The 13,478-nt window shown below is 33.2% G+C and overlaps 1 protein-coding gene across 1 annotated transcript; it reads left to right on the forward strand.

Moving 5' to 3' along the window:
- The first annotated feature begins 9,529 nt into the window (after window positions 1–9,529).
- Window positions 9,530–12,845, forward strand: LOC148170721 (uncharacterized). The gene is made up of 3 exons (XM_088042159.1): window positions 9,530–9,621; window positions 12,413–12,529; window positions 12,583–12,845. The coding sequence occupies exons 2-3, from the start codon at window positions 12,422–12,424 to the stop codon at window positions 12,793–12,795; spliced, it is 321 nt and encodes a 106-aa protein (XP_087898285.1). The 5' UTR covers window positions 9,530–9,621; window positions 12,413–12,421; the 3' UTR covers window positions 12,796–12,845.
- Window positions 12,846–13,478: the final 633 nt, after the last annotated feature.

The following is a 13,478-nucleotide window of genomic DNA, read 5'->3' on the forward strand; positions in this document are numbered from 1 at the left end:
TTAATGTAGTGAAATCACTTGATAAAATCATTCAAACTTTTTTTAGATCGCAATTTTGCATTGATTGGTCGTTTTAATTTCTTGATACTAAGTTGTGACCAATCTGCGCCTTTAAAACGGTCTTGATCTAAAATTTGATACCTCTAGATTCGTAATCAACATTTTTACTTTCATTAGATCATTGGATTCATTTCACTTGAACATGAAGCAGGCTGCATCATCGCATCTTCCCTAGGACTATTCTGCACCAGCTCATTTCCACTCGATTTTTTTCCCTTTTGCAAATTCAATCCGGGGACATACTAGATAGACTACTCTATAGAATAAAAGTCGCAACTAAATTGGTAAATTTCTTCGAATAGTTTTTTCGTTAGACCAAAGGATTTTTTTATTAAAACCCCCAACACTTCAAGTCTTTGAGAAAAGGTACAATTGGCAGTTGTTTCGGATATAACAAAAGTCTTCAGTTTAAGCAAAAAATTCATTGTTTTTAAGTTTGTTTAAAGCACTTTAATAAATAAAGTCAGTGTATGTAGCATGTGGACTAGAGATAAAGTCAATCAAAAAATGTAATACCTGCATGTATCATGGGTAATAACATAATTAATTTCAATAAATTTAAAATATTACACTTTATAGAAACATCAGACATCGAACATCTCGCGGCCGAAAAGCATTTTTTTTCTTCTTATTGTCTTAAGGAACTGTTATGAATATTTTTTCGGGTGCATTAATACTAGCACTTTTACATTCTGGCACAAAACACCTCTGTTTTGACCCCATTTTCAATTATAAAGACGGCAATCGGATTAGAGTAATACAAACGCACGGCTCTGCTAAGAGCGAAGCAGAGATGTGACGTCACAAAGCTAGCCTCGCTGATAGGTATGTTTTCCAATCTCGCTCGAATCGGACTTTTAAAAACGCTTAAAAAATTATAAACAATTTTTTTGCAATTTTTCTATTAGCAACATCATATTATACGACATGAAAACTATCGATTTTCATCAAAATTCAAAAATGTGCATTCTCCCCATTATAATAGAAAGAAATTTAAATTAATTTATTTTTTCTACTTTGCGTTAATAATACTTTCTAAACGCGTTTGCGTTTCACAATAAAGACAATTGTTTTTATTATAGCACGCAAAACAGTACCTTTTTCCCTAATTATGTTGGCAATACTATTATGCTGACACTCTACCCCACAAATGCGACTAGTTAAAAATAACGAATATTTCTGTTTATGTGCACTCTCTTATGTCAAATGGTCACGAAAATGTTGATTAAAGTATAATGAACCAGAAAAAAGAAGAAAGGCAAACTTCGTAATACTAATACTGGATATACTGGATGGGTATGGAGGCTGAAGCTGAAGACATTCCACTAGCTGAAGTGCTAGGTTGTGAAGGACACCCAAACATATCAGCCACTTGTACTTTCTTCTTCATCGAAGTGTCAATGTAGCCTTCAACTACACTTGAGGACTTCCATCCCCCATGTCTTTTTATTGTTAAAAGGTCTCCTCCACTGTTTGCCAAGTGAGAGGCGCTAAACCTTCTGAAACAATGCCCTGTATATTTTGCAGGTTCAGGAAGTTTTAAAAATGTGGCAATAACTCTGGGGATTTTGCCTATTGTATTAATCCCAATGGGATTTTTAATGCAATGGCCATTTCTATAAGTAAGAAAAAATGTGACAGTTGCCCCAGCTGGACGGAGATTGTGGTATTTTTTTATCAACTGGATCCAGTTAGATTCAGTTATTACGAACATCCGGGGAACATTTGTTTTCGTTTTAGGTACAGACACCATGATACTGTCCTCTTTAAACTTTAAGTCATGCATGGTCAAATTTACTAATTCCTGTCTACGAAGTGCTCCTGAATACCCCATAATTAGTATTACCTAAAAGTAGTGAAATAGAACTACAGGAGATTACTGTATTAGTCAAAATTTAACCTTCATTGCCAGAAAATGTAAATCATCGGTCTCATTTAGGAATCTTTGTATTTCTTCATCATTCAAAATGTTCGATTTCTTTGGTTTGTACCCATGAGATTGGCGCTTTAAAAATGCCTTCAGCTTTAGAAATCTTGATATATCTGTATTGCGGTACGCATTTGTTACCAACCCAACTTCTCAAAAATTCCTAATTGAAAATAATTTGTTTCAAATGCATTTTTTAAATTTATTTACAATGCAAAGTAGAAAAAATAGTATATTACACTAATTTCATAAGACGACTTGTAGCACTCATTCTATTTGATCACTCCTCGCTGCGCTCGTCGTGCTCAAAACTCATTCGTGCTACAATACTCGCCTTATGAAATACATGTAATAATGCACTAATAAAGTAATCTATAAAAATATATAAATGTATGCGTATTATTAATTTACAGTCAATATAATAATTATTATTGGAATTCAATATAAAAACCATTAAATTTGCATATTTTATAAATTGAAAAAAGATTTTGAAACAGCGTCTTGTGTTATAGAAAAAGTGGTAGTTTCAGTATCCTGGATCGATATCTCTTTTAATTTTTGTTTTTTTAAACGAATTAATTCTAATTGTTCCAGTAGAACCAACCTTTGTAATTCACGAGTTGAGAGCTTTTTCGTTTCTTTGGTTTCTGGAAGATATTTACGCTTTTTAGATGTTGTTTGGCTTGGAATAACTTTCGCAGTGGTTCGTTTTTCTCTTGCCAGAGATGAAGTTCCGGCACAAATAGCACCTAAAAAAAATATAGATAATATAATATTAAAGTACGATTGAAATAACAATGTTGGATTTTTCTCCCCTTCCATTAGATGATAAAATTCCTGTTTCCATTTGTTCAACTTTATTTTCTTGTTTCCTGTCCTTTTGATATCAGTTTTATTTTTTATTTTTGCTTTCATATTAGTGATTTTTTTGGCCAACTGCTTCTCGGTGAAAGGTTTTCCAGTTTCATTTTCCCACTCATCCTTGATGTTTTTCAATGCTATGTCTTTTGCTTTTCTCACAGAAGGCACTTGAGATTTTTGCAAAACTGTCTTAAATCGTTCCAATAACTTGACAAACTTCACTTGGCTATCTTCGTCATCTTGTGTACTACGTCCATCACTAACACTAGCACTGCTTTCATCACTATAGGGCAACATGTTCACAATTTGCTGTGTGATTTCAGCAGAATAAACCCCGAAACAGACGTTGAACTAAAGTTTCAAGCATATAAGATAAGTTTTTGGACAATTCTTGTATTTCAAGAACGTTTTATACATGGCGACAAAAAGCAGTGTCAGTGATAATAAATAGATATGGCGACTTCTTTATAAATAGTTAGAAGCAAAAGCTATAAAGTAATAGTAAAAGATTATTCATATTAAATGAAGCAAATACTTTTGCTTTAACTTAATTCTACAAAGTAGTTTCTCTTGCTTTTAGCTTCTGCTTTTAGCAAATGCTATATTTTTATTCATAAGACCCATTGAGTTGACAGCTGTTGACAGTGGTTCAAGTTACGTCCAATATCGATCAAGGTCTCACAGCGGAATTCATCACAAAAATTATCTAAAGAATAGGAATAAATTGTAAAAATTGCAGAATTGTAAAACTGAACGACTCAGTACAATTTCAAATTATTAACATTCATTTTAATAAAATTTAATAAAATTAATAATGCCGGCAAATGGCGGAACTATAGACATCATTAATCGTCCGAATTTGAGAAGACACTCGAACGTCGGCTGGATTTTGTTTCAAACGCAACTCGATTACAAATTATTTTGCTCGCTGGATATAATTTTTTTTATTATTTGTCTTTTGTTGCATTAAAATAAGTAAAAAGAAACGTAAGTTTTTATTGAACAACTGTATGTAATAACTGCAATTTTTAAACTTGTGAAATTGAAAAACCTAGAGTTGAATGAGTTTTTTCTTTTTCAGTTTTTGCTGGCGTTCTCTTTTCCGGCTATTATCATTGTGTGGAGTGAGCATAATATGGCTAGGCGTGAGTTTATAAACATTTTCAATGCTTGGAGATTATTTAACTTTTCCAGTGGAATATTCAGTCTTGTATTGTGTGATTTTGGAAAACAATTTTTTTTGTCTGCTTAGTGAGGATCGGAAGTTTTTTAAAACGTTCGTCGCCAAAACTGAGCTTGCAACAAAATTTACCAGTTGGGTGAATGCAAATCGTTTTTATGTCAGTGACTACAAGATCTCCATTGGTTCTTCCTGGTCGAATTGAATTGTAGACCATATTTTCATCAATGGCAAAATTTTTCAAGAAATTGTAGCTTATTATTTTAGATCTGCATGGCATTGACTTTAATCTTTTAGCCCTAGAAAGTACATCAAACTCACTTGGTCGATACACAGAATCACATTCTATCTGTATTGATTTTTTTTCTAAAATCTTTTGAATGATTAGCACATTTCTCGAGATACTTAGGTGTAACAGTGCAATCAATGGACCATTTGTCGACTGTTCATCATGCTTATTCACTTTGTTTTACACAGGGTGTTTAGTGAGCAGAGCACCAAACTGTAACAACAGTTATGAAGGTGGCTGTAATTGAAATCTCGAAGAATTTTTCTGCAGCACTTCTTATTAGCAGTAAAAGTAACCAATCACGTCACAGTTTGTAGAAAATCAATAAAAAGGAAATTTTCACTAAAACCTCTTTCTGTAAATTACCTGATTCTAAGAGTTGGTGCTTTACTTATCAAACACCCTGTATAACACAGAGCGACAATCATTTGGTCAATTTTAAAACTCATGTTCTTTTCTTGTTTTTTTTTGTAATGTTTAGCAAGTTACTGAAGCACTTTTGTTTTAGTAATTGCCAAATTACTAAGTTCGTCAGCCAAAGTTGGCTCCGTGGATAATATTTTGTCTTTTATATTCATTACTAAATTCGCATTTATTAAGATGTAGCTTCGACTGAGAAGTAATAGTGATCCAGTAGTATATAAAATGTTTCTTCTGGACTTTTGAAGCGATAATATCAGAACAGAATCTTAGAAAAATCGCTGTTTTCAGAAAGTAAACAACCGCAAAAGGCCTAAAATCTTTCAAAAATCACTAATTTTTATACAACTCAAAAGTTAGGATTTTACATCGTTTGTAAGTGTAATAGCTGAAATAAAAAATAGAAATTATCTTAAGTGTGCATATGTTCAATTTTTTTTATTTCAAATTAATTGTTTAAATGACATTCAATATTTGACGATACACTTACTCCACAACAGGACTAACAGGGAATGGATAATTTTTACAAAATAAACTATTGATCACATGCTAACAACTATTTATTATATAATTCAATAGACATCTGAACCTATTTCTTAGAACTCCATTACACCATTCAATAATGCTCCCTACATGTTTCTTAGCAGTGTTATAGTTATGTTCAGGAGTATTCGGAGCAGGTTCTTCATCCAGGGGTTTCAAACACCAAGGTCGCAGATCATAACCAGAATCTCATAAGAAAAAAAAAATTAAAAAAAATACGTACCTAGTAGATAATAAAATAAGTGCCACGTCTTCCTTCATAAATTCTTCTCGTTACTAGCAGCACATTTGAATTATTCCAAATGAAATAGTAATTTAGGGAAATTACTAGTTTTCACATCGTTCATTAATTTTGCAAAATTGCAACATTGTAGATCAAAGGACACAAATTTTAGAAATTTTTATTTTCAAGGCGAAGCTAAAATATGAAAGATTCTTCTCTAAAATTCGTAACTTTGGTAATTTTAGTGCTACAACTATGAAATTTGAGGAAATTACTAGCTTTCGATCGTTTAATAATTCTGCCAAATTGCAACATTGTAGATCGAAGGACACAAATTTTAGAAATGTTTATTTTCAAAGCGAAGCTGAAGAAATATGAAAGATCCTCCTCTAAAATTCGTAACTTTGGTAATTTTAGTGCTACAACTATGAAATTTGGGGAAATTACTAGTTTTCGATCGTTTATTAATTCTGCCAAATTGCAACATTGTAGATCGAAGGACACAAATTTTAGAAATGTTTATTTTCAAGGCGAAGCTGAAATATGAAAGATTCTTCTCTAAAATTCGTGACTTTGGTAATTTTAGTGCTACAACTATGAAATTTGGGGAAATTACTAGTTTTCGATCGTTTATTAATTCTGCCAAATTGCAACATTGTAGATCGAAGGACACAAATTTTAGAAATTTTTATTTTCAAGGCGAAGCTGAATTATGAAAGATCCTCCTCTAAAATTCGTAACTTTGGTAATTTTAGTGCTACAACTATGAAATTTCGGGAAATTACTAGCTTTCAATCGTTTATTAATTCTGTCAAATTGCAACATTGTAGATCGAAGGACACAAATTTTAGAAATTTTTATTTTCAAGGCGAAGCTGAAATATGAAAGATTCTTCACTAAAATTCGTAACTTTGGTAATTTTAGTGCTACAACTATGAAATTTGGGGAAATTACTAGTTTTCGATCGTTTATTAATTCTGCCAAATTGCAACGTTGTAGATCGAAGGACACAAATTTTAGAAATGTTTATTTTCAAAGCGAAGCTGAAGAAATATGAAAGATCCTCCTCTAAAATTCGTGACTTTGGTAATTTTAGTGCTACAACTATGAAATTTGGGGAAATTACTAGTTTTCGATCGTTTATTAATTCTGCCAAATTGCAACATTGTAGATCGAAGGACACAAATTTTAGAAATTTTTATTTTCAAGGCGAAGCTGAATTATGAAAGATCCTCCTCTAAAATTCGTAACTTTGGTAATTTTAGTGCTATAACTATGAAATTTGGGGAAATTGCAACTTTCAATCGTTTATTAATTCTGCCAAATTGCAACATTGTCAATCGAAAGAGACAAATTTTAGAAATGTTTATTTATTGCAAGAAAACAGCAGAATTCTGCACGAACTCATCAAAATTCTTAGAGAAAACCGCATATTTCGATGCAAAACGACGATTTCTCGCCGATTTTCGTTGTTTTCTGGCTTGAATTCGCAAAGAAGAGCACGAAATCTACGAAACCATCATTTTTTATCAAGATTTGACGGCTGTATTGCAAGAAAACAGCAGAATTCTGCACGAAATCATCAAAATTCTTAGAGAAAACCGCATATTTCGATGCAAAACGACAATTTCTCGCTGATTTTCGTTGTTTTCATGCTTGAATTCGCATAGAAGACCACGGAATTTACAAAATCATTAACATTTTTTCCAGATTTAACGGCTGAATTGCAAGAAAACAGCAAAATTCTGCACGAAATCATCAAAATTCTTAGAGAAAACCGCATAATTCGATGCAAAACGACGATTTCTCGCAAATTTTCGTTCTTTTCTGGCTTGAATTCTCAAAGAAGGGCACGAAATCTACTAAATCATCACTTTTTATCAAGATTTAACGGCTGAATTGCAAGAACACAGCAGAATACTGCACAAAATCATCAAAATGTTTTAGAGAAAACCGCATATTTCGATGCAAAACGACGATTTCTCGCCGATTTTCGCTGTTTTCTGGCTTGAATTCGCAAAGAAAAGCACGAAATCTACAAAATCATCACTTTTTATCAGGATTTAACAACTGAATCGCAAGAAAACAGCTGAATTCTGCACGAAATCATCAAAATTCTTAGAGAAAACCGCATATTTTGATGCAAAACGACAATTTCTCGCTAATTTTCGTTGCTTTCAGGCTTAAATTCGCATAGAAGAGCACGGAATTTACAAAATCATTAACTTTTTATCAAGGTATAACAGCTGAATTGGAAGAAAACAGCAGAATTCTGCACAAAATCATCAAAATTCTTAGAGAGGACCGCATATTTCGATGCAAAACGACGATTTCTCGCTGATTTTCGTTGTTTTCTGGCTTGAATTCGCAAAGAAGAGCACGAAATCTACAAAATCATCACTTTTTATCAAGAATTAGCGGCTAAATTGAAAGAAAACAGCAGAATTCTGCACAAAATCATCAAAATTCTTAGAGAAGACCGCATATTTCGATGCAAAACGACGATTTCTCGCCGATTTTCGTTGTTTTCTGGCTTGAATTCGCAAAGAAATGCACGAAATCTACAAAATCATCACTTTTTATCAAGATTTAACGGCTGAATTGCAAGAAAATAGCAGAAAACTGCCCGAAATCATCAAAATTCTTAGAGAAATCCGCTTATTTCGATGCAAAATGACGATTTTTGCCGTTTTTTGGCTTGAATTCGCAAAGAAGAGCTCGAAATGTACAAAACCACCAATTATTACTTGCTTATTATTTTGTTGCTTTGTTAAGAATTTTATTTAGTTTTGTTTTTCACAATAAACCATGCTATCTTGAGTTTTTAATATACTATTTTTTAAAATCGATGTTTTCTCCGATTGCTGTAATTGTGGTTTTGTTGAAACTGAGTTCAACATCGCTGTTTTTAAACTTTTTAAACTTTTCCAAAATGATGAAAACATTCATTGAGGTAGACATTTGTTCTCAATTTTTGAAATATTTAGTTATGTCAAGATATGTATGTTATTTTTTAATTTTTCGTGATGTTTATAAAATGTATAGTTTTTTGATGTCCACTATAAAAAGTAAAAATAAATTAGTGTTATAGTTTAATACACCAGTATTACTTAGAATTCTTCTAGATCGATGGATATCTTTCATAATTTTGAAACGCACGTTAATATAAGTACAACTACACAAATTTGAATAGCTGTTTGTGAATTAGGAGCGTAAAAATTCACATTCAAATATACACAATATTTTTTCTACAATCTTGCATTTAGTTTCTAGCATCTAGCATTTCTAGCATTCTGGAATTCCCGCTTTGTTTTCATACTGAATATAACTATGTTTAACTACTAGACTTAAGATGTCATTCATGTCGATGATGTTTCAGTTACCGTTTTGTATCCAAATCTTTTGATTTTCAGGCTTCAAACTATGACTAAAACAGTTTTTTTTCAAATTATTTTTGCTCCATGATCGAGATTAACTGCAAATGTAAGTTGGAGAATCTAAACCCACATTTGTAATGAGCGGCAAATTCTTTGACATTTCATAGCCACCCTCGATGCTAGAAACATTTAGAGGCGTATCGCATAAAACTGTTCAAAATGTGCCTTGACTACACTAGATTTGCATCATTTCAGTTCGCATAACAAAAAATAAAATTAATTAAAAATAATTAATTAACCCCCGTCAATTCTAGGCTTATGTGCAACACGTTCAACTAGTAGCGAATTGCACTACGCCCTACGTCAAAATTTGCCAAGCTCTCTATGATTAATATTAATAAGAATCACTCTGTATATGTGGTTTTCAAATTTTACTACCCATAATTGTTTTTTTACTTTTTTTTGTCAGTGTACTCCATTTTGTTATTATTATTGTTAGTAATTATTGCCAGCATTTTAAGCTATCGCCGCTACCGGTGGCAACACTGCTTGCACAGAGTCTAGCTTACACTACCACCCCCTCGCCTATCCTCCATCTTTTTAGCTAAAGAGCTGAGTTGTACGTTTGCGCATTCTAGCATTTGTAAGTGCGCACCCGTTTGTTTCACTAGCGTTGGTTGGCATTGTTTCCGGCACGATTATCTGCAGAGCGGCGTGTTAATTTTTCCATCCACGATTCAGGTAAGACAATTAGTAATAAATGAAAATTTATGTATTGAATTGAATAACGAACGGGTCTTAGGGGTCAATTCCAAGTTATTTAGCGACGTCGCTAAAAGTTGACGCCTTAGGGTGTTAAAGTAGTCGTTTATGTTCGATCCAATGCATAAATCTTTTTAAATTTGCCGTAGAGCTCCACAAATATGACCTTGAAATGTGATATTCAAAATAAATGAGAAGCATTCTGATAAAAAATAAGTTAGTTGTCTAATTGGCAATTTTATCACATTTTACTGTTAATCCTTTGATTTGCAATCCAACAGACTGGAAAAGAGACGTTTTTGACGGAAAAACTAATTTTCAGAAAAAATGGATAAATTTCGATAGCAAAACTAGCTGGACAAAAATAAAAAAATCAATTTTGTTTGAATTTCTGAATAATGTTCATTTCTATATATATTTCTGTACTTTGTTTTTATCAGAATTGCATCTACAGCCGTCAAAACCATTTCACTCCCTTGCATTGCTATTTCAGTCAAATTATACAAGATATTTATAACTGTTTGAATTTTTTGAATAAATTGAATTTTGTCTAAATAATCTGGTCCACTGTGAACTTAATTGACGTTAGAATGGCAGATTTCAATAAATCTGTTAACTCTTTGAACTTGGTGTGCAGAAACGACTCAGCGTACTTTAGGGATTGACTAGATGGTTGAAGATCACTGGTTGACGAGCGCTGAATGACAAGTGACACGGCGGCAGGACAATTGACACAGTGTCAAGAAATATTAATTAACAAATAAAATGGTGTTAACAAAGCGGCAAAATAGCTTGAAATGAACCTTATTTTTGGAGAGTGCTATGGAAATTAGATGGAAAATAGCAGAAACATCCTTTAGAACGGTTTTGTTTTTGCATCTTCAACACGGTTATTTTAGCGACTGACAGTTGATGTGATTATATCGATTGACAGAAACTTAATTAGTTGACAATATCAAAGGTTGTTTACATCAAATGTTTCTTATATCGAATGTTCACCGTATCCAAACATGCGCAGGAAAAATAATAGCCGCCGCGATTATCATCGACAATAGAAAATTTTAAAACAGGTTAAAGTTAAGTTTAATGACAAAACGTGATAATGATGCATTTTGAATCCATTTTTAACTTAAGATTTGAGGTTACTTTCTTTAAAAGTGAGGGAAACTTATACAAGATGTTTAAAAATGTTTCTAGCATCAAAAGTGGCTCTGGAATTCCTGTCGGGCACTACTTTGCAGCTTTGTTTTCATTGTCAATATAACTATTTTGAAAATTATTTATAATGTTACTTACGCCAACAACGTTTCTGTTTTGGTTTTGTGTCAAAATTTTTGATTTTTAGGTTTCAAAACACAACTAGAACAGTTTTCTTCTCAAAACTCACTTTGCTCTATGATTGAGGTTAATTACAAATGTCAGTTGAAAAATCTAAACCCACATTTATAACGAGCGGCAAATTTCTTTGATATTTCATAGCCATTGATGCTAGAAACATTTGTAAACACCTTGTAGAAACGTAAAACTTGTATTAATTTTTGAACTCAACTTGATGCAACGCCACTGCTCGAGCAATCAGCTGAGCTGCGCGTTTGCGCATTGAGAAAATTCGTTGTTTAGCGTCAAAATAAGCGGATTTCTTTAAGAATTTTAAGGATTTCCTGCAGATTTCTGCTGTTTTCTTGCAATTGAGCCGTTGAATCTTGATAAAAATTGGTGGTTTTTTAGATTTCGAGCTCTTCTTTGCAAATCCAAGCCAGAAAACTCTGAGAGTCAGCGAGAAATCGTCGTTTAGCATCGAAATAAGCGGGTTTCTCTAGGAATTTTGATGATTTCGTGCAGATTTCTGCTGTTTTCTTGCAATTCAACCGTTGAATCTTAATAAAAATTGGTGGTTTTTTAGATTTCGAGCTCTTCTTTGCAAATCCAAGCCAAAAATGGCGAAAATCAGCGGGAAATCGTCGGTTTGCATCGAAATAAACGGATTTCTCTAAGAATTTTGTTGATTTCGTGCAGATTTCGGCTGTTTTCTTGCAATTCAGCCGTTGAATCTTGATAAAAATTGGTGGTTTTGCAGATTTCGAGCTCTTTTTTGCGAATTCAAGCCAGAAAACGGCGAAAATCAGCGAGAAATCGTCGTTTAGCATCAAAATAAGCGGATTTTTCTAAGAATTTTGACGATTTCGTGCATATTTCTGCTGATTTCTTGCAATTCAGCCGTTGAATCTTGGTAAAAATTGGTAGTTTTGTAGATGTCGAGCTCTTCTTTGCGAATTCAAGCCAGAAAACAACGAAAATCGGCGAGAAATCGTCGTTTTGCATCGAAATAAACGGATTTCTCTTAGAATTTTGTTGATTTCGTGCAGATTTCGGCTGTTTTCTTGCAATTCAACCGTTGAATCTTGATAGAAATTGGTGGTTTTGCAGATTTCGAGCTCTTCTTTGCAAATCCAAGCAATTCAGCCGTTGAATCCTAATAAAACTTTACTCTTTTATGCTTTATGATTTCCACATTGCGAATACAGTCGTAAAAAGTCTCAAAAACCGTTAAAATTCATTTAATTTAAAAAGTGGCACTTTTTGCCACTAGTTACAAAAAACTGTCAAAACCTGTGAAAAGGAAATGTCACATCTGCATTTTTTATCTATTTTATTGCCAAATTAAGAAAAATCTTGTTTGCAACACGAAGTGAAAGTTTTTTACCCCACTTCGGCTGTATTTCTGCTTCTAGTTGCAAACATAATTTTATTAACATTTTTGTTCCTTCAGATTGCTCCAATGGGTAAGAAACCAGCTTCGCCGAGAGAGAATGGTCGTTTTTGCAAGAAGAGCAAAGTTGAAACAACCGCTAAGAAAGAGGATAATGTGTCTGCTCCGTCGCCTAAAGTGAGTTGATTCTTTTACCTTAACAAGAAGAACGCTATTGAACTCATTTTTAGCGCAAGCGCGCGAGTGTCTCTAATCCGGCCAAAACCAATAAGGAAAAAGTTGAATCCGAAGTTATTCAAAAGCAAATCGAAGACCAAGTTCTGCAGCTAAAGTCCGATAAGATGAAAGATTTGATCGAGAGATATTTTTTAAACTTACCTGAAGACGATCGTAATGGTTTTCTCGTGAGTTTGATGCGTCTAGCCAACTTTACGTCTGAATAAGGAATTACATATTTAATTTTGATTTAAGTTTTCATAATAAAGTATATAAATGGAATCGGTTTCTTGTTGTGCTCTTATTTTTCCAGCTAGTTTTTTTCGAATCAGCCTAATTCACAGAGAACAATCTTATTCTCAAATGAACAAAACTTTCTTGGAATTCCTGATGGAAACCGACTGCTGTCTAAAAACCCGGAGGGACAAATAGCTAGATGAATTGGAATTAGTATAACAATTTTTAACGTATTCAATTTTTTTTGTTTCACCCAAATATAAAAATTTCTAAAATCTGTATTTTTTGCCCTATAATTTGTAACGTTTCTAAAATGAGAACAAGGTCATTTATTAAGATTTTTATGAATTAGGGGATAAACGCGAGACACCGCTGGTATGGGAGGCGATTTTGGAGTCCCATAAATGCCTGGGTACTTTTCCACCGTTGACACGACAACATCAGTGTTCAACCTAAAATGAATAATAGTCTAGTAAGTCTCCACAGTTCAAAACTTACTATTATCGCGTTTATCTTCTCTATCTTTTCCTCGGCTCCAATCCTAGGGGAAGTTGGATCAAGCCTTTGCCCCAAAAATTTCGTATGTTCGCCAGGAAGGGGTTGGTGAGGCGCAGACCACCCCTGAGCGTTTTCGACTGTCCCTCCGGAAGGTGTTGGCACCCTTCCGGTGAAT

This window comes from Gnatocerus cornutus, chromosome 7, assembly GCF_029298725.1.
Source record: "Gnatocerus cornutus isolate USDA-ARS CGAHR chromosome 7, icGnaCorn1.1, whole genome shotgun sequence".
NCBI lineage: Eukaryota > Metazoa > Arthropoda > Insecta > Coleoptera > Tenebrionidae > Gnatocerus > Gnatocerus cornutus.